This window comes from Macaca fascicularis, chromosome 8 (genome assembly GCF_037993035.2).
Source record: "Macaca fascicularis isolate 582-1 chromosome 8, T2T-MFA8v1.1".
Taxonomy (NCBI): domain Eukaryota; kingdom Metazoa; phylum Chordata; class Mammalia; order Primates; family Cercopithecidae; genus Macaca; species Macaca fascicularis.
Genome location: NC_088382.1, coordinates 153,300,001 through 153,324,316, shown reverse-complemented (window position 1 = coordinate 153,324,316; position 24,316 = coordinate 153,300,001). Strand labels below are relative to the sequence as shown.

The window sequence follows — 24,316 nt, the reverse complement described above, 5'->3', positions numbered from 1 at the left end:
GACAGTTTTGCGACGTGGCTGTCCACTATTTACCTCGCCTGCTTTTGAACAGTCCTAGCCAAACAGCCATCTATCATGACTCCATGTTTCTGCAGGGATTCCCTCTCCGATCCTATTTTCTTTAGCTGATCTCTACTGATCTCTCTGGCCCAGCTGAAATGTCACTCTTCTGTGCCTTCCCAGCTCTGTGCCACATCAGTCACCCCCTCACCTGTGCTCCTTCACAACTGAGAGCACACACTTGACTCATCGTACTGTGATCTCTGTCTTCCCCACTACACTGTGGAGGACTTCAGGGTAGTGGGTTGCTCATCTGTTTTCCCAACATTTAGGACTATTCCTTATAGATATCAATACATTTTTAAGTAAATGAGAAAATGAGCCAGAAAGCATGGAAAATGACAAGAGCTCAGTTCAACCTTGGAACTGCTAAAACAGAAGAGCTATGTAGTGCATTGAGACTGTGCCTTTCCAGTGAGACAGAAAGATACAGACAAGTGAGTGAAGGCCTTCTCTTGAGACCTGCCTCCTCCTGTCCCCACTGTTCCAGCTGAGTCAGGTGTCAATGCCCTCCAGATCAAGTGGACAGTTCTGCATGAGCTGTAAGGCGGCACACAGGAGGGCGTGGATATGCACAGGCTATTGCAATAGCCTGCAACTTCTAAGTTAAGTAGGAGCAGCAGACAGTAGCAGGGCTGAGAAGATACTTCTAACAGAGTCATAGATTATACTGATACAAAATGAACAAACAATTAAAAAAACAGCTAACAGCTGAAAATTTTTAAAATGGCAGTATAGAAAGGACAAAGCAAGACAGATGCCAATCACACATAGATTTAGGGGTGTATTTTTTATTGCCTTGTGAGAGACAGTGGACACATGGAAATCAATCAGATATGATCACTGTCCATAGGAACTCAGAGTATAACAGCAGAGATAGTCTACCAAGTCATTCTGACATATGCAAGTAAATACAGTAATAGCAGTAATCACTGAGCCACAGAAGTGTGGAACGCGCTGCCAACTAAGCCTGAGGGAAACATCCCTTGACATGATGCCTGAGGCATATCTTGAACCATGATTCGGAGTTAATTAGCTGAGAAGACCCTTTAACAAGAACAAAGGCAAGAGAGGTAGGAAGCCACGTGGAGCACAGAGAAGATGAAGCAGTTGGTGTTGCTGTAGCATTAACTGTGTGGCAGGAAGTCAGGCAGTGGGAGGTGAGGCTCCAGGACACAGGAGGCCGTAGGGCCCAGGATGGGGGACCTGGAGTTCCTCCTCCAGACAACAGGGAAATGGCTCGGGGGTCTGTATACAAGTTATCTTTCTTCAACTTAATAGATCAAAATTTCCTAGGTAACATTCTCCTAAGTAATAAGATTAGATACACAGTTCTGCTCTAAAAGGGATTTAACTCAAGGATGGACTGTAAACTGTGGATAAAATTTTTAAAAAACCTTTTCTTGAGACCTGTCTCCTCCCTGCCCCTACTGTTCCAGCTCAGAGTCAGGTGTCAAGCCCTGTGACTCTCCCGAGGACAGTGCTCACAGCTGAGGAGAAGGGTGAGCCTGCTAGTGCTGCACAGTGGCAGGTGGCATCCACTCCAAAAGCAGCTCCATCCATGATTCACAAAATTCTGACATGTCCAAATCTTAGAAACCACATGAATCCTAATTCCACGCATTTCCAAACATCACTCATTGGGCGGGAGAATAATTATTTTATAAGTTATCTATGTGTTGCCCCTGATCGACAGACCTCTCGCCCAAATGTATGGGGGCCTTACTCAAGGAGAGTCCCTCTTGGTGAACACTTTGATTATTTTTAAAGTTTGTAGTTGAGTTAAAATCTCTCCCATACTGACTACATTCATAGAGCTTCTCTTCAGTATGAATCTTCTGGTGCTGAAGGAAGTTTGACCTCTGAATAAAGCCTTTCCCACAGTAACTGCAGGCATAGGGCTTTTCTCCAGTGTGAATGATCTGGTGCAGAAGCAGCTTGGAGCTCTGGATGAAGGCTTTCCCACAGTCTTTACATTCGAAGGGCCTGTCCCCAGAGTGGATCTTCTGGTGCTCAGTGAGATGGGCTTTCTGGAGAAACGCTTTCCCGCATTCCTTACATTCATACACTCTCTCTCCAGTGTGGATCTTCTGGTGTCGAATAAGGTATGAACTCAGAAAGAAAGCTTTCCCACACTCGTTACATTCATAGAGTTTCTCTCCAGTGTGAATTCTCTGATGCTGGGTGAAGTTTGACGTCTGGCTGAAGCGCTTCCCACACTCGTTGCACACGTAAGGCCTCTCCCCAGTATGGATCCTCTGATGCTGAATGAGCTTCGAGCTCCGAATAAAGGCTTTCCCGCACTCATTGCATTCAAAGGGTCTCTCTCCGGTGTGGATCCTCTGGTGCTCGATAAGGTCTGAGCGATGACGGAATGCCTTCCCACATTCTTTGCATTCATACTGTTTCACTTCTGTGTGGATCTGATAGTGGCGAATGAGGCTCGAGCTCCTTATGAAGGATTTCCCACATTCATTGCACTCATAGGGCCTTTCTCCCGTGTGAATCCTCTGATGACGAATAAGTAAGGAGCTCTGACTGAAGCCTTTTCCACACTCTTTGCATTCGAAAGGTCTCTCTCTGGTGTGAACTCTCTGGTGCCTAATCAGGTCTGAACTGTGACCAAACGCCTTCCCACACTGTGCACATTTGAAGGGCTTGTCTCCTGAATGAACGCGCTGATGCTCAATGAGACCTGCATAGTGAATGAAGTCTTTCCCACACACGTTACAGACGTAGAGTCTCTCTCCAGTGTGAATTCTCTGATGCTCCATAAGGTGTGAGCTCTGGCCAAAGCCTTTCCCACACTGATCGCACCTGTAAGGTTTCTCCCCAGCATGCGAAATCCGATGCCTAACTAGGTCGGAATTAAACGTGAAGGTTTTGCCACAGATATCGCAAGGATTGGCATCCCCCTCTATGAGCTCTCTCTGAAGCAGAAGAAGGTCTGAGTTCAGAATAGGGTTTCTTCCTGACTTGGCACACACTTGAGCTGTCTCTCCTGTTTGGATCTTCCAATGGGTCACTGTCACCTGCTTGCAGCCCCTGTCCTGACAGGGGGAACTCCCCAGGCTCTGACCTTCTGGATTTCCCAAAAGCTCCCCTAATCTGGGCTCATGGACTTCCTCAGACTCGGGAGAAGGGAGCTGCATCACTGTGAGTTTATCTGACATTATCCTATGTGAGTTTTCATCCTCAGAAATCCAGCTTCAACCACCTTCTTCTCACCAGTTCCTACATTAGAATCTGAAACAAAAGACAACAAAATCATCTTTCCCCTTACTTAACAGATGGGGATCCCCTGAATCAGGGTCAGATAAAATTCATATCCAAGAGGTGGAAAGTGTTTCCTCTGCTCCTCACTTCTGACCCAAAGTGCTGCTACCCACAGCTCTGGCCTCACACCCAAGCCCGTCCCACGTAAGATGGCTTCTTTGTGGCTCCACTTTTAACATACAACACCAGGACAGACTGGCCTGTGGTGCACAACACTCCTCTGACCGTTAGTGAATCCTGGACGAGTTGCAGAGGGGTGGGGATATGCTTGGACTCCATTAAGAAACCAAGACAGGTATTTTAAACAAACGTATAAATGTATCAGCCCTGCCACCTCTTCCCTGTTCCTCATTCCTTCCTTCATGTCCTCTTCTCCCCTCTGTACCTAGCTTAAACCCCATGGTCTGGGGCACTGTGTTCACTGTAAATTACATGAGAATCACCCTCCTACACAGAATCCAGACTCCCCTGCCCTTTTCTCCCTCCATCATACTCGGATGGGAAAGTCCAAGCTTTTGTTAAAACGAGGCTGTGTCCTGATTTGCGCCTGCACTCTTGCTGAGTTTTTTTTTTTTTTTTTTAAGACAGAATCTCGCTCTGTCGCCTAGGCTGGAGTGCAGTGACACCATCTCGGCTCACTGCAAGCTCCACCTCCTGGGTTCACTCCATTCTCCTGCCTCAGCCTCTCGAGCAGCTGGGACTACAGGCGCCCACCACCATGCCCGGCTAACTTTTTGTATTTTTAGTAGAGACGGGGTTTCATCTTGTTAGCCAGGATGGTCTCCATCTCCTGACCTCAGGTGATCCGCTGGCCTTGGCCTCCCAAAGTGCTGGGATTACAGGCATGAGCCACCGCGCCCAGCCAGCTGAGTTCTTTAAATTCAGAGCTACTTGCCTAATGGGGCCTGAGAGCTGCCAGCAACTCCTACCCTTCCCACTCCCTACAGGACCTTCCACTTCTCCTGTCTTCTTACAGACCCAGCACTCCCTCCTCCCTCCCCACTGGTGACCTTGCTTCTTGTTTCAACGAGAAAACAGAAGAAATCAGGCAAGGACATCCACTGCCTCCCACATCTCCTGCCAGCTTTTATCTCCACCCATCCTCTGCCAGGCTTGTTACCTGGGTTAAACTGCCCTTGATCTGACTTAAGGTCAACACTACTACTTGTGTGTGAGCTCCCTTTCCCTCTCACACATGCAAGGACAGCACTTGAGCACCCACCCCTCTCCTCCATCCTGAAGTCCTTGCCCTCCAAGCCCACCACTCCCGTCAGCATGAAGTGCACCAGTTCCCAACTACCTGAAAAATGCACGTCATGGGCCCCATGTCCCACCAATTACTATCCCATAACACTCCTCCTCCACAGCCACATTCAAAGAGCCCCCACCCCACGCTTGATTTCTCCATTTCCTCCTTCCCCTGAGCCTACTGCAGTAGGGCTCTTACCCCAAACATCCATGTCACCACATCAGGGGTCAGCTATGGCCACACTTCCAACTCAACCTGCGGCAGCACTGACACAGCCCTGCTCCTTCAGAAGTCACTCTCCTTATGTGAATCTGGGACAGCCTTTCTCTGTTCCTTACCTGCCTCACTGACAGCTCCTCCAGTGTCCCCTGATGCCTCAAAGCCCTGGCGTGTCTAGGGTTCAGCCCTCATCTTTGTCCATTACAGAGGGGAGTGCACTCATTATCGGACAGCAACGCCATCTATGCTGAAGGCTCACATGCCTGCCTCCAACCTGGCCCTCTTTCCAGTCCCCACACCTGACCAGCTCCCCACCCCACACCTTCAATCGGATGCTCCCAGAAGTTTCAACACTAACGCTTCCTGCCTCACTTCTGACTTTCCTCCTCCTATAATCTTCTCCATTGTCTCATTTGTTCAGGCCACAGACATTGCAATAGCCCTTGACTCCTTTTCCTTTTGTTCTAACTACTTGCCTCATGGGGCCTGAGAGCTGCCAGCAACTCCTCCAACCACATCTGTTCAAAACCACGCCCAGCACAGATGCCCACAGCCTACAGGGCTGCCATCTGCACCATCGCCTTTCACCATGAAGTGTGACTGCCTCCCACCTTCTTACTTCTCCCCTTCTTCAGCTCTTTTCTACACAGCCAGCAGAATTACGCTTTAAAATCATAAATCAGATGTCACTTTTCTACGCAAAACTTACAAGGGTTTCCCATCCCCTACTCAGGCCCCATGAGGGCCACCGGGCCTGGACTCCTGCTGCTCCCCCTGCCCTCCCCTTCCCTCTTCTTTGGTCAGTGTGACCAAAGAAGCCCCCTTGGAGCCTTTGCCCTTTCATAGAAAGACTCCAAGAATATTTGCATGGTTCACTCCTCGATGTCCTTCAGGTGTCTGTGTTGACATCACCTGATCGGAGTCCTTCCTAGTCACGCTACAAAACAGCAAGGCACCCTCACCCTCAGCATGCCCTCTCTCCTGCCTCTGCTTCCTCTGCACAGTTCTGACCACCTGACCAATCACAAGTCACCCAATCCCAGCAGCCAACGACTGTGAGATGTGACACGACTTTAGGAACCATGAAGGAAAATAAAAGTACCAATTTAAATGAAAATACTCCATCAAGCCAGACACAGTGGCTCACTCCTGTAATCCTAAGACTTTGGGAGGCAGAGGTAGGAGGGTCACTTGAGACCAGGAGTTCAGTGTCTGCCTGGGCAAGGCAGAGAGATCCCATCTCTACAAAAAACATTTTTAAAAACAGCCAGGCAAGGTAGCACACCTGTGGTCCTGGCTATGGGAGACTGAGGCAGGAGAATCATTTGAGCCCAGGAAGTTGAGACTGCAGTGAGCCGTGCTTGTGCCACAGCATTCCAGCCTGGGTGACAGAGTAAAATCTTGTCTCAAACAACAACAAAAAACACTCCATCAATTCTAACAGGCAACTCAATTTCAGAGAGATTAAAATATGGAGAAAATGTCTTAGAATCAACGAATTGTGATATATATATATACATACGTACGCACGCACACACACACACAACCCCTCCCCCACAGGCAACAAACTGTTTTGCTGTCTCCCCGACAAGTATGTAAGTGCTGTGTGGGCAGGAACTTTGTTCTGTTCTTTATCCTCCGCAACCCAAACAATTCCCGGCAGAAAGTAATACATTTCATAAATATCTGTTGTATGAATGAATGTTCTAATCATGCATACATAATACACTCAATAGAGGGTAATAAGCCAGGTACAGTGGCTCATGCCTATCATCCCAGCATTTCCAGTGGCCAGAGGAGGAGGCCTACTTGAGGCCAGGAGTCCGAGACCAGGCTAGGCAACACAGCAAGACTCCATCTCTAAAAAAAATTTTTTTAATTAGCTGGGTATGATGCTGCATACCTGCGGTCCCAGCTATTTGAGAGGCTAAGGCAGCAGGATCACTTGAGCCCAAAGGTTTGAGGCTACAGTAAGCCATGACTGTGCCATGGCACTCCAACCTAGGTGACAGAGTGAGACCCTGTCGCTAACTAAAAAAAAAAAAAAAAAAAAAAAAAAGCTCCAACACTTCTAGTATTAAACACTGAAATAAATGTGAGTTATACATATCTTAAAGAAAGATTAACAGTGCTTGCTACAGCTCTTTTAGAATGTCTAGCAGGTTTCTCAGTTTTTACTGGAAAATCTCCCATAAAAAAAAAAATTAAGAAAAACAAGACAATTATTTACCCACTTATTTTAATGCAGGGTCCTGGGTAGCTGGAGCCTATCCTGGCAGCTCAGGGTGCAAGGTGAGAACCAGCCCTGGATAGGACAGGGTCCCACCACAGGGCAACCCACACACCCAAACTCGCTCATGGTGGGACTAAGGAGACACCCCAATTCACCTAATGGACACATCTTGGGGACGTGGAGGAAAGCCAGGCAGTCGTGGGGAGATTGTGCACACTCCACACATGGTGTCACAGCCAGGAATCACTTTTTCCCTCATAGATGTTATAATGAAACAATACTTCAGGCTCTGCCATGGAAAGGGAGGAAGTCAGAATCCACTCTCTGAACCCAGGAATCACTTTTTCCCTCATAGATGTTATAATGAAACAATACCTGAGGCTCTGCCATGGAAAGGGAGGAGGCCAGAATCCACTCTCTGAACCCAGGAATCACTTTTTCCCTCATAGATGTTATAATGAAACAATACCTGAGGCTCTGCCATGGAAAGGGAGGAAGCCAGAATCCACTCTCTGAACCCAGGAATCACTTTTTCCCTCATAGATGTTATAATGAAACAATACCTGAGGCTCTGCCATGGAAAGGGAGGAAGCCAGAATCCACTCTCTGAACCCAGGAATCACTTTTTCCCTCATAGATGTTATAATGAAACAATACCTGAGGCTCTGCCATGGAAAGGGAGGAAGCCAGAATCCACTCTCTGAACCCAGGAATCACTTTTTCCCTCATAGATGTTATAATGAAACAATACCTGAGGCTCTGCCATGGAAAGGGAGGAGGCCAGAATCCACTCTCTGAACCCAGGAATCACTTTTTCCCTCATAGATGTTATAATGAAACAATACCTGAGGCTCTGCCATGGAAAGGGAGGAAGCCAGAATCCACTCTCTGAACCCAGGAATCACTTTTTCCCTCATAGATGTTATAATGAAACAATACCTGAGGCTCTGCCATGGAAAGGGAGGAGGCCAGAATCCACTCTCTGAACCCAGGAATCACTTTTTCCCTCATAGATGTTATAATGAAACAATACCTGAGGCTCTGCCATGGAAAGGGAGGAAGCCAGAATCCACTCTCTGAACCCAGGAATCACTTTTTCCCTCATAGATGTTATAATGAAACAATACCTGAGGCTCTGCCATGGAAAGGGAGGAAGCCAGAATCCACTCTCTGAACCCAGGAATCACTTTTTCCCTCATAGATGTTATAATGAAACAATACCTGAGGCTCTGCCATGGAAAGGGAGGAAGCCAGAATCCACTCTCTGAAAGCAGAGACCAAAGGAACGGTGACTGCTTTGAGACAAAGTCTCTTTCTTGGCGCCTGTACTTTACCAGCCTGAAGTCTGAGGATTTGTCTTTTTTTTTTTAGACAGTGTCTCACTCTGTCGCCCAGGCTGGAGTGCAGTGGCGCCATCTCTGCTCACTGCAAGCTCCGCCTCCCAGGTTCACGCCATTCTCCTGCCAAGCAGCTGGGACTACAGGCGCCTGCCACCACACCCGGCTAATTTTTTTGTATTTTTAGTAGAGATGGAGTTTCACTGTGTTACCCAGGATGGTCTCCCTCTCCTGACCTCATAGTCCGCCCGCCTCGGCCTTCCAAAGTGCCGGGATTACAGGAGTAAGCCACAGCGTCCAGCCAAGGATTTGTATTTTCTCTTTTTTTCTGAGACGGAGTTTTGCTCTTATTGCCCAGGCTGGAGTGCAATGGCACGATCTCAGCTCACCGCAATCTCCGGCTCCCAGGTTCAAGCGATTCTCCTGCCTCAGCCTCACAAGTAGCTGGGATTATAGGCATGCACCACCACGCCCGGCTAATTTTGTATTTTCAGTAGAGATGGGGTTTCTCCATATTGGTCAGGCTGGTCTCGAACTCCCAACCTGAGGTGATCCGCCCACCTCGGTCTCCCAAAGTGCTGGGATTACAGGCTTGAGCAACTGCACCCGGCATTTTTTTTTTTTTTTTTTTTTTTTTTTTTTGAGACGGAGTCTTGCTGTGTCACCCAGGCTGGAGTGCAATGGCCAGATCTCGGCTCACTGCAAGCTCCGCCTCCCGGGTTCACGCCATTCTCCTGCCTCAGCCTCCAGAGTAGCTGGGACTACAGGCACCCGCCACCTCGCCCGGCTAGTTTTTTTTTTTTTTGTATTTTTTATTAGAGACGGGGTTTCACCGTGTTAGCCAGGATGGTCTCGATCTCCTGACCTCATGATCCGCCCGTCTCGGCCTCCCAAAGTGCTGGGATTACAGGCTTGAGCCACCGCGCCCGGCCCATTTTTTTTTTTTTAAGATAGGGTCTTGCTCTGTCACACAGGCTGATTGCATGGTGGCACGATCTCAGCTCACTGCGACCTCCACCTCCTGGGTTCAAGCAATTCTTGTGTATTTTTAGTAGAGATGGGGTTTCTCCATATTGGCCAGGTTGGTCTCGAAATCCTGGCCTCAAGCAGTCCACCAACCTTGGCCTCCCAAAGTGCTGGGGTTACAGGGGTGAGCCACCACACCCGGCCATGTATTCCCTTTTTGATTTCCATATATATTCTGCTTATGCACTGAGGACCCATTAATGCGGCTCTCAGGATGAGAAAGCTGACTGTCTCGCCTCAAGAGCCTTCTCTTTGGGGTTCTTGCTGGGCAGTGGGAGCCGGGCCACTGCGAAGATGGGTAATGTTGCCTTCGCACCCACTACTACTGTCTCCAATACCTCAAGGCCACTGCCAGTATAATGAGAGAGGGGGGATCAGCCCAGCCTAGAATCCAGTAAATAAAACTGGAGATTTTTCTGCTGATTTAAAAACCAGAGCTGCACCAGGTGCAGTTGCTTAAGCCTGTAATCCCAGCACTTTGGGAGGCTAAGGTGGGAGGATCACTTGAGGTCAGGAGTTCGAGACCAGCCTGGCTATGATGAAACCTCATCTCTACTAAAAATACAAAAAGTAGCCGGGCGTGGTGGCGTGCACCTATAATCCCAGCTACTTGGGAGGCTGAGACAGGAGAATCACTGGAACCTGGGAGGCGGAGGTTGCAGTGAGCGGAGATCACACCACTGTACTCCAGCCTGGGTGACAAAGTGAGACTCCATCTCAAAACAAATAAAATTTTAAAAAATAAAAATAAAAAATAACAAAACCAGAGCTGTGACATGGGATGCACTGGCAGCAAGCAGCGCCAACAGTGATGATATTTTCAAGGGAATTAGGTTGCTGGAGAAACTGCAAGCCTGCCCTGCAGAAGTCTGTAGCTAGAGTGTTCTTAGCAACATTCTAACACCCTAAATAGCAACAGAAGACTCACACAAAACAATAATGCACAGAAAAAAAACTGCCACACACAAAAGCGCAGGTGGACCTCACAACAGACGAAGTGCTGAGCAAAACCAGCCAGGCACAAAAGAGCTCATATTGTATGACTCCATTTACATAAAGCTAGAAAACAGAGAGCCAATCCCCAGTGGGAGGATGTAAGCTGCAATGGTGTTCGGGAGACACTGTGGCCGGCAGGGGCACATGGTGCCCTGGGTCACACCGGTGCTCACTTTGGAAAAGTCAGGCCCGGGATTATGCGACCTCACGCAGGCACTGGGATGCTCTACCCAGCCCCGCTGTTGAGGGCAATGCCCCAGCCTGCAGTTTGGAAATCCCCACTCTGGGAACTGCTTCCAAGAAGGGGACTCCACCCGCCCAGTGCCAAGCCCTCTCCCACTCAGTTATCCACTGCTCCAAAAACAATTTACATAAACTCAGCAGCTTAAAGCAGCATGCATTTGTCACCCCACAGTTCTGCGGGTCACACATCCAGGCCAGCTGGGACCTCCACGCAGGGTCACGCAAAGTTGCAACTGTATGTCATTGGGCCGAGTTCTCATCTGGAGGCCCTGGGGAAAACTACTTTCCAAACTTACTCAGATTTCGTGGCAGAATCCAGTTCCCTGCAACTGTAGGACTGAGAACCCTGTGTGTTTGCTGGCTGTGAGCAGGAGCTGCCCCTAGGGGCCACCTGAAGCCTCAAGGCAGGCACAGCACATCACATTTTTCTCAGGTGTCTAATCTCAGCCTCTGTTCTCCAACCAGATGGAGGAACCTCTGCTTCCCAGGGCCTGTGCGATTAGGTCAGGCTCTCCCAGACGGCCTCCCTTCTCACCTCACTGACCTGGGACTTCTGGACATCTCCAAGTTTCTTCACAGCAGTACCAGACGAGTGTCTGAGTAACTGGAAGAAGGGGTGTGTACATTAGGGGCCAGGAATCTTTTTTTTTTTTTTTTGAGACGGAGTCTCGCTCTGTCGCCCAGGCTGGAGTGCAGTGGCGCGATCTCGGCTCACTGCAAGCTCCGACTCCCGGGTTCACGCCATTCTCCTGCCTCAGCCTCCCGAGTAGCTGGGACTACAGGTGCCCACAACCGCGCCTGGCTAATTTTTTGTATTTTTAGTAGAGACGGGGTTTCACCGTGGTCTCGATCTCCTGACCTTGTGATCCGCCCGCCTCGGCCTCCCAAAGTGCTGGGATTACAGGCGTGAGCCACCGCGCCCGGCCTAGGGGCCAGGAATCTAAGAGGCCACCTCAGAACTCTGCCCTCCACACCCATGCCAGGTACCGGGCAGGTAACAGGAATCTAAAACTACTGTCACTGTTTGGGGCACCACAAACCGCACCCATAAAAGAAGCTGATGGCCGGGCGCGGTGGCTCAAGCCTGTAATCCCAGCACTTTGGGAGGCCGAGACGGGCGGATCACGAGGTCAGGAGATCAAGACCATCCTGGCCAACACGGTGAAACCCCGTCTCTACTAAAAAAATACAAAAAACTAGCCGGGCGAGGTGGCGGGCGCCTGTAGTCCCAGCTACACAGGAGGCTGAGGCAGGAGAATGGCGTAAACCCGGGAGGCGGAGCTTGCAGTGAGCTGAGATCCGGCCACTGCGCTCCAGCCCCGGCGACAGAGCGAGACTCCGTCTCAAAAAAAAAAAAAAAAAAAAAAGAAGCTGAATTATCAATGTGTGTTTTCTACATCCACCACCAACTGGCTGTTCCCCATCTCTCTCCCTTTCCTCCGGCCTCCCTCTTCCCTGGACACAACAATATTGAGATTAGGCTAATTAGTAACCTTACCAAGGCCTCTAAGTGCTCACATGAAATGAGGAATCCCGCATCTCTCACTTTAAACCAAAAGCTAGAAATGATTAAACTTCGTGAGGAAGGCATGTCTAAAACTCAGTCAGAAAACCGGGCCTCTTGCATCAAATAGCCGAGTGGGAATGCAAAGGAAAAGCCCCCGAAGGAAATTAAAGGAGCTGCTCCAGTGAACACACAAATGATAGAACAGCAAGACCGCCTTATTGCTGATGTGGAGGAAGTCTGAGTGGTCTGGAGAGATTAAAACAACAACTTGACCTGACGGTTGGTGTGACTGGCAACCAAAGATGAATCCACAGCAAGGTCCTAACCGTTCTCAATTCTATGAAGGCCGAGACAGGTGAGGTAAGCTGCAGAAGAAAAGCAGAAAGCCAGCGGAGGTTGGTTCATGAAGTTTAAGGAAAGAAGTTACTTCCATACATAAAAGAGGAAGGTGAAGTCACAAGTTTTACGGGAGAAACTGCAGCAAGTTCTCCTGATCTAGCTAAGATGGCTGACTAATGTGGCTACTGTAAAAAGATTTTCAGTATGGATAAAACTGCTTTCTACTGGAAGATGGCATCTAGGACTTTTGTAACTAGAGAGAAGTCAATGCCTGGCTTCAAAGATTGAAATGACAGGCTGACTCTCTCGTTAGGGGCGAATGCAGCTGGTGACATGACGCCAACGCTCATTTCCCATTCTAAAAATTTTAGGAGCCTTGAGAATGATGCTAAATCCACTCTGCCTGTGTTCTAGACATGGAACAAAGCCTGGATGACAGCGCATCTGTTTACAGCAGTTTACTGAGTATTTTAAGTCCACTAATGAGACCTACTGCTCAGAAAAAAATATTCCTTTCGAAACACTACTCACTGACAATGCTCCTGGTCACCCAAGAGCTCTGACAGAGATGAACAGGGAGACTGATGTTCTTCTTATGCCAACACAACGTGCATTCTGCAGCCCGTGGCTGGGAGTCACTCCAACTTTCAGGTCTCATTATTTAAGAAATATGTTTCACAAGGCTGTAGATAATTGCCATAGATAATGATTCCTCTGATCGATCTGGGCAGTCAGCTGAAAACCTTCTGGAAAGGAGCCATCATTATAGACGCCATGAAGAACATTCATGATTCGTGGGAGGAGGTCAAAATAACAACATTTGATATTTTGGAAAAACTTGATTCCAGCCCTCATGAATCTTTGAGGGATTTGAGACTTCAGTGGAGGGAGCAACTGCAGATGTGGTGAAAACAGCAAGAGAACTAGATTTAGAAGTGTAGCCTAAACATGTGACTGAATTGCTTCAATCTCATGACCAAACTTAAACCGATGAGGTGTTGCTTCTTTTTTTTTTTGAGACGGAGTTTCACTCTTGTTCCCCAGGTGGAGTGCAGTGGCACAATCTCGGCTCACTGCAACCTCCACCTCACGGGTTCAAGCAATTCTCCTGCCTCAGCTTCCTCAGTAGCTGGGATTACAGGCGCCCGCCACCACGCCCGGCTAATTTTTGTATTTTTAGTAGAGATGGGGTTTTGCTATGTTGGCCAGGCTGGTCTCAAACTCCTGACCTCAGGTGATCCACCCACCACCTCAGCCTCCCAAAGTGCTGGGACTACAGGCATGAGCCACCGTGCCTGGCTGAGGTGTTGCTTCTTAGAGACGAGCAAAACAAGTAAGTTTCTTGAGATGGAATCTGCTCCTGGTGAAGATGCCATGAACACTGTTGAAATGACAACAAAGGATTTTGAAGATTCCATAAACTTAGTTGATAAAACACAGGCAGGGTTTGAGAGGCTTGACTCTAATTCTGAAAGAAGTTCTACTGTGGGTAAAATACTAGCAAACAGCTTTGCATGCTACATACAGAGAAATCTTTTGTGAAAGCAAGATTCCATTGATGTGGCAAATTTCATCGTCCCACTTTAAGAAAGTGTCAGTCACACCAATCTTCAGCAACCACCACCCTGATCAGTGAGCAGGAGAATCGCTTGAACCCAGGAGGTGGAGGGACATCAAGAGAGGCAAGACCCTCCACCAGCAAAATGATTACAACTTAAGGCTCAGATGATCATCTTTTAGCAATAAAATATCTTTAAATTATTTACATTTTTTTAGACATAATGCTATTGCATACTTAATAGTGACCACAGCATAGCTTAAACGTTAACTTTTACATACACTGGGAAACTAAAAAGTTCCTGTGACTTGCTTTGTTTTGCTATTCACTTTATCGCAGTGATCTGGACCCACACTGGCACATCCCCATGTGTGGGATAAAAGGTCCACTGGACACTTGGGTGGCCGCTGTGGTTCCCCAGCCTTCCTGTTTCCTTCTTCTAGTGTTAGAAATCCCATCAAATTACTAATGATTGCCCCACAAATGACACTTCCTAGTGTTCCCTTAACTGAGGTGGCTTTGTGACCAAGCTGAGGCGAGAAGGGAAGTGATGTGTGCATGCCGTCCGCTCTCTCCCCCACCCACAGTGCTGATGAGGCAGGGCAGCCAGAGTCCCTGGAGGCCACCCCCTACCTTTAAGAGAGAGTAAGACGGCCGGGCGTGGTGGCTCAAGCCTGTAATCCCAGCACTTTGGGAGGCCGAGGCAGGTGGATCACGAGGTCAGGAGATCGAGACCATCCTGGCTAACATGGTGAAACCCCGTCTCTACTAAAAAAAAAATATATAAAAAACTAGCTGGGCGTGGTGGCGGGCGCCTGTAGTCCCAGCTACTCGGAGGTTGAGGCAGGAGAATGGCGTGAACCCGGGAGGTGGAGCTTGCAGTGAGCCGAGATCGGGCCACTGCACTCCAGCCTGGGCCACACAGCGAGACTCCGTCTCAAAAAAAAAAAAAAAAAAAAAAAGAGAGAGTAAGACAACTCAAGTTTCTTATTTGAAACACCATATTTGAATCTGTTACAGCAGCTTTAACCTACGTCTTAAATAATGCTAATATACAACTCAAATATTCAGATTCAATTCTCCCCATGATGATAAATTCAAACTGGGCCAGGCATGGTGGCTCACACCTGTAATCCCAGCACTTTGGGAAGCTGAGGCAGGTGGACTGCTTGAGCTCAGGAGTTAGAGACCAGCCTGGTCAACATGGTGAAACACAGTCTCTGTTTTAAAAAGAGAGGCCAGATGCAGTGGCTCACGCCTGTAATCCCAGCATTTTGGGAGGCCGAGGCAGAAGGATCACAGGGTCAGGAGTTCGAGACCACCCTGGTCAACATGGTGAAACCTCATCTCTACTAAAGAGACAAAAAATTAGCCAGGCGTGGTGGTGCGTGCCTGTAATCCCAGCTACTCGGGAGGCTGAGACAGAAGAATCGCTTGAATCCAGGGGGCAGAGGTTGCTGTGAGCTGAGATCACGCCATTGCACTCCAGCCTGGGTCACAGGGCAAGACTCCCATCTCAAAAAAAAAAAAAAAAAAAAAAGGCCCGGCGCGGTGGCTCACGCCTGTAATTCCAGCATTTTGGGAGGCCGAGGCGGGTGGATCACGAGGTCAGGAGATCGAGACCATCCTGGCTAACACGGTGAAACCCCGTTTCTACTAAAAATACAAAAAATTAGCCGGGCGTGGTGGCGGGTGCCTGTAGTCCCAGCTACTTGGGAGGCTGAGGCAGGAGAATGGCGTGAACCCAGGAGGCGGAGCTTGCAGTGAGCCGAGATTGTGCCACTGCACTCCAGCCTGGGCGACAGAGCGAGACTCCGTCTCAAAAAAAAAGTAAGCTGGGCACAGTAGCTCACAGCTGTAATCCCAACACTTTGGGAGGCTGAGGTGGGCACATCACCTGAGGTCAGGAGTTCGAGACCAGCCTGACCAACATGGAGAAACCCCATCTCCACTAAAAATACAAAATAAGCTGGGCACGGTGGCACATGCCTGTAATCCCAGCTACTAGGGAGGCTGAGGCAGGAGAATCGCTTGAACCCGGGAGGTGGAGGTGGAGGTGGAGGCTGCAGTGAGCCGAGATGGCGCCATTGCACTCCAGCCTGGGCAACAAGAGCAAAACTCTACCTCAAAAATAAATAAATAAATAAAAATTAAAAATAAGTAAAAATAAAAAAGGAGATGGGCCGGGCATGGTGGCTCATGCCTGTAATCCCAGCACTTTGGGAGGCTGAGGCAGGCAGATCACCTGAGGTCAGGAGTTCAAGACCAGCCTGGCCAACATGGTGAAACCCCATCTCTACTAAAAATACAAAATTAGCCAGGTGTGGTGGCACACGCCTGTAATCCGGCTTCTCAACAGGCTGAGGCAGGAGAATCTCTTGACACCGGGCAGCAGAGGGTGCAGTGAGCTGAGATTGCGCCATTGTACTCCAGCCTGGGCAACAAGAGCAAAACTCCATCTCAAAAAAAAAGTGGGGGAACGGTGGGCTGGAGATGTTGGTTTCTTATTTGTTTTGGAACTCAGTGATGCCTTCTGATTTTAAATTTTAAAATGGCTGTTATAATACCTGGAAATAAGTTTTTTTGTTGTTGTTTGTTTTTTGAGACGGAGTCTCGCTCTGTCGCCCAGGTTGGAGTGCAGTGGCACAATTTCGGCTCACCGCAATCTCTGTCTTGTGTGTTCAAGCTATTCTCCTGCCTCGGCCTCCCAAGTAGCTGGGATTACGGGCGCCTGCCACCACACCCGGCTAATTTTTTTTGCATTTTTAGTACAGATGAGGTTTCACCACATTACCCAGGCTGGTCTCAAACTCCTGACCTCAAGTGATCCACCCACCTCAGCCTCCCAAAGTGCTGGGATTGGATTACAAGCGTGAGCCACCACGCCCAGCCAGAAACAAGCTGTTTCTGTTTACAAGAATATATCTTGGCCGGGCGCGGTGGCTCAAGCCTGTAATCCCAGCACTTTGGGAGGCTGAGACGGGCGGATCATGAGGTCAGGAGATCGAGACCATCCTGGGTAACACAGTGAAACCCCGTCTCTACTAAAAATACAAAAACTTAGCCGGGCGAGGTGGCAGGCGCCTGTAGTCCCAGCTACTCGGGAGGCTGAGGCAGGAGAATGGCGTGAACCCGGGAGGCGGAGCTTGCAGTGAGCTGAGATCCGGCCACTGCACTCCAGCCTGGGTGACAGAGCGAGACTCCGTCTCAAAAAAAAAAAAAAAAAAAAAAGAATATATCTTAAAGCCATATGTGTGCCTCTTAATGATTTTCATAATTATTGTAACTTTTGAGAAAAAAATTTTTTTTTCTAAGACGGAATCTCACTCTGTCGCCCAGGCTGGAGCGCAATGGTGTGATCTCCACTCACTGCAACCTCCACCTCCCTGGTTCAAGCGATTCTCCTGCCTCAGCCTCCTGACTAGCTGGGATTACAGGTGCATGCCACCACATCTGGCTAACTTCCGTACTTAGTAGAGATGGAGTTTCACCACGTTGGTCAGGCTGGTCTCGAACTCTTGACCTCATGATCTGCCTGCCTCTAGAGAAAGTTTTTACAATTGCAAATATCTTGCTTCGAAGAAACAGTTATCTCAAAATAGCTATCTTCAGTTTTTGCTTAGCTCCTTTTTCTTTTATGAATTTAAGTAAAATTAAATCAATACACTTTCATTTAAAGAAACTGACATGAAATGAAAAAAAAAGAAGCCACCTGACTTGTGGCTCCACGCAACAAACTGGCTAGCATGGACCCATCTCCTGTTATAACACAGAATTTGCTGAATAAAACATCACCTGAGGACAGGCGCCGTGGCTCACGCCTGTAATCCCAGGACTTTGGGAGCCGAGGTGGGCGGATCACGAGGTCAGGAGTTTGAGACCAGCCTGGCCAATATGGTGAAACCTTGTCTCTACTAAAAATACAAAAATTAGCCGGACGTGGTGGCGTATGCCTGTAGTCCCAGCAACTCCGGAGGCTGAAGCAGAAGAATCACTTGAACCCGGGAGGTTGGGGGTGCAGTGAGCCGAGATTATGCCACTGCACTCCAGCCTGGGCGACAGAGCAAGACTTCGTCTCAAAGAAATAAATAAATAAATAAAAAATAAATAAATAAATAAAAATCACCTGAAATTGTCTCAACAGCAGATGTTGTGTATCATCAGAAGCCACAGCAGCCCTGGGGTGTCCAGGGGTGTTCCATCCGGCACTAGAAACCCCCAGCTCTTACACCCACACTGGTAAGGGGATATTCCAGCCTCAAACTCCCAGCCAGAGTCACTGTGTGTTGCTTACAGCCTGAAGAAATTAACACCAAGCTTCACCCTTAGGAAACAGGAAAAGCAGAGCCAGAGGGCAGCCGAGTGGGCCACGGACTAGAGCTCCACCAACATCTGGACCTCCTTGCCCCGCCCCACACCAAGGGGCCTACCGTGCGCCACGCGCTAGGCAGGGAGCGCTTGTTTTCCTAGTGCTCCCCAAGATGCCGCAGAGGTTCAGGGAGGTAACAAGCGTCAGGTCAGAGAACTGGAGCCAGCTGTCAACTGCCCCTGCCCCACGCAGGCCATTTGGCTTCTGCTACCAGCATGCTGCTCAGCGCTCTGCCAAAGAATAACGATGAGCCCCGTGTCCTCTCCTGGGTCATCTTCCATGACCCTGAGGCAGCGCCAACAAGCTCGGCAGCTCCCTGAGCTGTTTCACACCAACTACCCGAGTCTGAGGCCCGCATCCAGGCGCTGCTCAGACCCTGAGGGTCGCTGGACCATGACGTAGCCTATGTGTAAAGGGGACAAGACAGCCTTGACATAAGCACAGAGAATGCCACTGGGATTCTTTTTTTTTTTTTTTTTTTTTGAGGCGGAGTCTCACTCTGTTGCCCAGGCTGGAGTGCAGTGGCCGGATCTTAGCTCGATTTTGGCTCACTGCAACCTCCGCCTCCTGGGTTCAAGCCATTCTCCCGCCTCAGCCTCCCCAGTAGCTGGGACTACAGGCGCCCGCCACTTCGCCCGGCTAGTTTTTTGTATTTTTTAGTAGAGACGGGGTTTCACTGTGTCAGCCAGGATGGTCTTGATCTCCTGACCTCGCGATCCGCCCGTCTCGGCCTCCCAAAGTGCTGGGAATACAGGCGTGAGCCACCGCGCCCGGCTGCCACTGGGATTCTTAAAGACTTGAAAGGGAAAGGGTACCTTCGAGAAAAAGCAGGATTGCCAAACCACCTCTTCCCATCTGGGAATCTCCTCCAGGACCAAGTCTTGTACTTAATTCTAATTCTGCTTATCACGTTTCCCTCCCCACCCCTATCCCCAACAGCATGGAAGATGCTGGCGCTGCATCTCCTCCAGCACTGGGAAGCCTCAAGGCCCCAGGGCGCGGAGGCAGGGTTCAGGCACAGCCGCGGGAACGCCCACACCCAGTCCCGTCACACCGTAAGACATCTCTGCGGCATCAACCTCGCGCAGGCCTGGCGGGCCTGAACACGGCGACACGGAAACTCAAGCCCGCGGCTCTACGGCTCGGGCAAGAGGAGGGAACCAAGGGGACCCACACGGCGCTCCTCAGGGAGAAGACCCCAGGCTCGGGTCCGAGGTGGGCTCGCTGGAAAGACGCTGCAGCCTCGCGGGGGCGGCCGTGGCTGCCTCCGGGACACGGGCTAGCCAAGGCCCCGCTCCTGGACGCCCTGCGGGGCGGGCCGCGGCCTGCGGACCCCGCCCGGCCCTCCCGGCGGACTCTGCCCCGGCAAGGCCGCCGGGCTCCGGAGCCAGCCGGGGCTGCAGCTAAGGCGTTGCCCGCCCCCGCCCGGAACGCGCCACTCACCCGGCGCAGGCGGGGAGAGGACGGCGCCAGCCCGACCCCGCAGCCGTTGACTGGACCCCGCGGGCGCGGGCTCCGCAAACCCGCCGACAAAGCCCGCACCTCAGCCAGCCCTCCGCGACCGGAAGTCGCGAGAAGCCCCGCCTGGGAAACTTCCGGTGGCGCTCTAGGAGCGCTACGGATCGGCTCCCCTCTCGGTGGTGCGATCTTCCGGGCGCGGGAACTAAGATCCCGGGAGGGTCGCGGGGCGTGCGGCGGGCGCGGCATCGTTACGCGGTTGAGAGGATTGCGGGCCGGGAAGCGCGGGCTCCGAAACTCGGGTCTGGACCTCGCGGCGAGGCCCGGCCGCAGCCCAAGACCAGCCTCTCAGGAGGCGAGGACCCAGGGGAAGTAAATACCGTGAGGGCCAAACTTTACCTCCTTCTGCGCCCCAGAGAGGTGGGGAAGCGGCGCGCTGTGCGGTGTTTTGGTTTTTTTAAGACAGGGTCTTTCTCTGTCGCCCAGGCTGCAGTGCAGTGGCGCGATCTCGGCTCACTGCAGCCTCGACCTCCCGGGCTCAGGTGGTCCTCCCGTCTCGGCTTCCCAAAGTGCTGGGACCACAGGCGCGCGCCACCGCGCCGGCTCCTTGATTCTTGGTAGACATTACTCATTGCTGGAATGAGTCACAGTCCGAACTAATTACATTCCCCTGCCCCCACCAAAAAAAATTATATTCGTATTTTTGGTTCTCTTTTTCCATTTTTCTGCTAGCACCGAGGAAACTTGTTTACCTAAATTGTTAGATGGGATTGGGAGGAATTTTGTTTTAGCAATGACACTCAGTTTTGTTTTTGTTTTTTTTCCAGACGGAGTCTCGCCTGTCGCCAGGCTGTAGTGCTGGAATGCAGGGCTCACTGCAACCTACGGCTCCCTGATTCAAGCGATTCTCCTGCCTCAGCCTCTGGAGTAGCTGGGATTACAGGCACACGCCACCACGCACAGCTAATTTTTGTATTTTTAGTAGAGACAGTTTCACCATGTTGGCCAGGATGATCTTGATCTCCTGATCTCGTGATCCGCCCGCCTTGGCCTCCTAAAGTGCTGGGATTACAGGTGTGAGCCACTGTGCCCAGCCGACTCTCAATTTCTTTAGCTCCTTCTGACTTACATTCAAAAAACATAACAGCAGTTTATCACCAAGTGTACGTAATGACCTGTCAGTTGACCACTTGAATAGGTCCTTTTTACATTTTGACAGAAGCAAACAAAGAATGAGAAGTAACCTAAAGTGCAAAACTACATTAAGTCTTTCCCAGCCAATAAATTCACCTACTTTCTTAAAATCAACTGCAGAGTTTTGAATTATCCCTTTGATGAGGAGGACAGCCCAGGTACCAGGGCCAGGTACCAGGGTGAACAAAGGAAGAGAAGCAACATGGGAGAAGGATCTGTGGCCAAGGGGACACGCTAGGCGCGTGCCCTCATCCAAAGACTGTCTACAGGAATTCCAGGACAGAGTCCATGTGGAAGTCCTGCTGTGATTCTCCAGGGGCTCCCGACTCTTGGAAAAGCTTCTGCGTTCCAGGGCTGTGTGTGAAAGCCCTGTATTGAGCAACACCACCTTTCATCCAGGCTCGGAGACCTCAGCTGCTGCAACCCTATTGCCAGCTTACCATGGGACCCAGCTCTTAAGGCAAGAAGGGCTTGGGGCCTCTTCCCCACAGGGCTTACAGACCTTTCAGCCTCTCTGTCTGCAGGCCCAAAGAGCTTGAGAACACCACCTGAGTAGGTTGTCACAGATCAACATCTGCCTTGTACACCTGACAAATGCCACTTCAACCCCACCAACAGCTAACACATGGCTGCATCTTGGCACTTAATACTTTGAGTTTACTTGTTTGGTACTGATTGTCCCTCCCAGTAGAAAGGAAGCTCCGTGAGGTCAGGGACCCCCGTCTCGTTCCATGTCTAGCCCAGTGCTTGGCCCCTGTGAACGTCAGCAACTGTGGTGGATGCTGTGATGAGAGGCCCAGGGAGACCCCTCCAGTGACAGGCTGGGTGTCCTAGTTGTTCAGGGTGTGGTAAGCAGTCTTCAGCCATCAGCTGCAACTCGCCAGGGTTACACTGTTGCCTGGGACAGCTCATGTTGCAAAGTCCTGGCCATCTTGGTCCAACCGAGGACAGCCCTGAGAGCCACTTCTGTTGCAGAGCTCCCTGCAGGGAATCAGTATCTGCTATGCTTGATGGCATCACAGCCTGACTCCTGCCTCTTGTGTCTTCCTCTCCACAGGCCCAATACCACTCCGTGATAAGTCTGCTCCCTGCTTAGGAACGCCCTTGAGCCACAACAGCTTTGTCAGGTGACTTCTAATATTATCTCCATTTTATAGATGAGGAAACTGAGAAATAGAGAAGCCAAATGACTCACCTAACGCATCAGCCAGGACATGCTGGAGGAGTCCACAGGTGTGGCCATCTGTTGCCAAAGCCCTTGACCTACAGCAAATACAAAGCCAAAACCAGGGGGTGCAGCTGGAAGGCAAAAGGCCCGAGGGGAGGCTGCCATGCAAGATGAGGCTGATGCTGTTGCCATAACCAGAGCTCAAGAAAGGAAAGCTGTCCAAAGAAACTGCATTTATCCAAAAAGGGAATTTGTAGGGATTTGAGGGCACGGAGCCATTCTGAAGACAAAGCAGAAATTCTGATAAAAGATCCTAAAACAGTTTCAAGCTATCTGGGATGTGGAGTTTGGAAACAGGCCATGGGTGGTCTTGGTGTGACAGCAAGCACAAAACTGTCTGGGAAAGTCCCGGGGAAGGCCACTGTGCCTTCAGGCCATGAGCAGAGCTTTCCTGCTTTGGGCGAATGGAGTCTGGGGATAAGTTGATATGAATGGAGGACTGAAGACAACTTGGGAATTAGCCTTTCCGAGATAACTGGGTGGGGCAGATTGTGTGGTCCCGGTCCAAGGCACACAGGAAGCTCACGCGGGCTTCTGAGCAGGAGTGTGACAAAAGCCAAATGATGCTGGAAAGTGATGCTGGCTGCGAAGTGACCACAGAGGACAGGATGAGGACGGTGGCAATCGCAGCCCCACAGAAGAGCAGCTGGGGTGAGACTGGACTGAGCCAGGAAGGAGAGGCGGGGACCGGCTCTGAAGCCTGAGGGAGGGTCCACAGGAGGGTGGGGAGTGGACAGGAAACTGACATCCATGGTGACGCAGGGTGGGGCAGGTGGGAGAAAGGTAAAAGAAGAACAGAAGGCCACTTTGGGGCATAAGTTTGAGACCTTGTTGCTAAGTGAGGCCAAACAATTAAAAGATTTTTTAAATCTTCTGGTAGCTGGAGAGGAACCTGAGACAAGAGCAGATGGGAGTTGTGGCAGTAGTGGCTATCTTGAGGGACAGACCCCAGGAGGAAATGAGAGATGCGTGCAAGGAGGAGCATCGCTGAGCCCACGCTGGACTCAGGATGGATGAGACAGAGGTGGACTCAGGTGCCTGCAGGTGGACAGAGAAGGTGGGGGTGGCCTGGAGGCAGGTCTCTTCTGACTATTGCAAAGCACATCCAAAAGTAAATGATGCCGGGTGCGGTGGCTCTTGCCTGTAATCCCAGCACTTTGGGAGGCTGAAGCAGGCAGATCAGCTGGACCAATGTGATGAAACCTCGTCTCTACTAAAAATACAAAAATTAGCTGGGTGTGGTGGCATGCACCTGTAATCCCAGCTACTTGGGAGGCTGAGGCAGGAGAATTGCTTGAACCTGGGAGGCGGAGGTTGCAGTGAGCCAAGATCATGCCATTGCACTCCAGCCTGGGCAACAAGAGTAGAACTCTGTCTCTAAAAAAGAAAATGAGGTAGGAGGTGGAGCTCAACTCCGGAGGCGGGGCTTGGACATGGGACCAAACTGAGGACTAGCTAAAACAGGTCCAGGGCAGAAGAGCCTCCCATGAGGCACACCAGCCAGTGTGCCATGTCAGTTTACCATTGCCGTAACAGCACCGGAAGCTCCTGCCTCTCCATGGCAACAACCAGACAATGCGGAACTTACCACGCTAATTGTAGAAATTTCTTTCTTTTTTTTTTTGAGATGGAGTCTCTCTCTTGCCCAGGCTGGAGTGCAGTGGCGTGATAATCTGCTCAGTGCAAGCTCTGCTTCCCGGGTTCACGCCATTCTCCTACCTCAGCCTCGTGAGTAGCTGGGACTAAGGAAGGAGACTACTACTACTCCTGCTGCCCTCCTCCCCGCACCTTGCCTAGTTCACAAGACAGGAGTAAAGAGAAAAAGAAACAAAAGTAAGACAAATAGCCAGACAACCTTGGCACCACTACCCGGCCCTAGGAGTTAAACAAAGTAATAATAATAACATCAACCCCTGGCCTAAACTACTTGTGTTATCTGTAAATTCCAGGCACTGTATGAAAAAAGCATTGTAAAACTTTTTGTTCTGTTAGCTGATGCATGTAGCCCCCAGTCACATTTCCCA

General features: G+C 50.2%; 2 protein-coding genes and 1 non-coding gene across 5 annotated transcripts; 2 read left to right on the top strand and 1 right to left on the bottom strand.

Annotated features, from left to right (window-relative positions):
• Window positions 1-835: 835 nt before the first annotated feature.
• ZNF623 (zinc finger protein 623) lies at window positions 836-19,994 on the bottom strand. Its single transcript, XM_005564257.5, has 2 exons — window positions 19,856-19,994; window positions 836-3,306 (listed from the first exon to the last, which is right to left on the bottom strand). The coding sequence occupies exon 2, from the start codon at window positions 3,231-3,233 to the stop codon at window positions 1,722-1,724; it is 1,512 nt and encodes a 503-aa protein (XP_005564314.2). The 5' UTR covers window positions 3,234-3,306; window positions 19,856-19,994; the 3' UTR covers window positions 836-1,721.
• On the top strand, window positions 6,935-6,994 carry LOC135964875 (U7 small nuclear RNA). The gene has a single exon (XR_010577619.1). It is a non-coding gene; the product is annotated as a U7 small nuclear RNA (small nuclear RNA).
• On the top strand, window positions 19,050-23,165 carry LOC141407477 (uncharacterized). 3 transcript variants are annotated; one of them, XM_073999713.1, is made up of 3 exons: window positions 19,050-20,242; window positions 20,698-21,524; window positions 22,122-23,165. In XM_073999713.1, exons 1-2 carry the CDS (start codon window positions 19,353-19,355, stop codon window positions 20,882-20,884), a joined length of 1,077 nt encoding a protein of 358 aa, XP_073855814.1. In that variant the 5' UTR covers window positions 19,050-19,352; the 3' UTR covers window positions 20,885-21,524; window positions 22,122-23,165. The 3 variants fall into 3 exon arrangements, 1 of the variants encoding a protein (XP_073855814.1); XR_012416769.1 differs by having other exon boundaries at window positions 20,049-20,290; XR_012416770.1 differs by lacking the exon at window positions 22,122-23,165 and having other exon boundaries at window positions 20,049-20,251; window positions 20,698-21,119.
• Window positions 23,166-24,316: the final 1,151 nt, after the last annotated feature.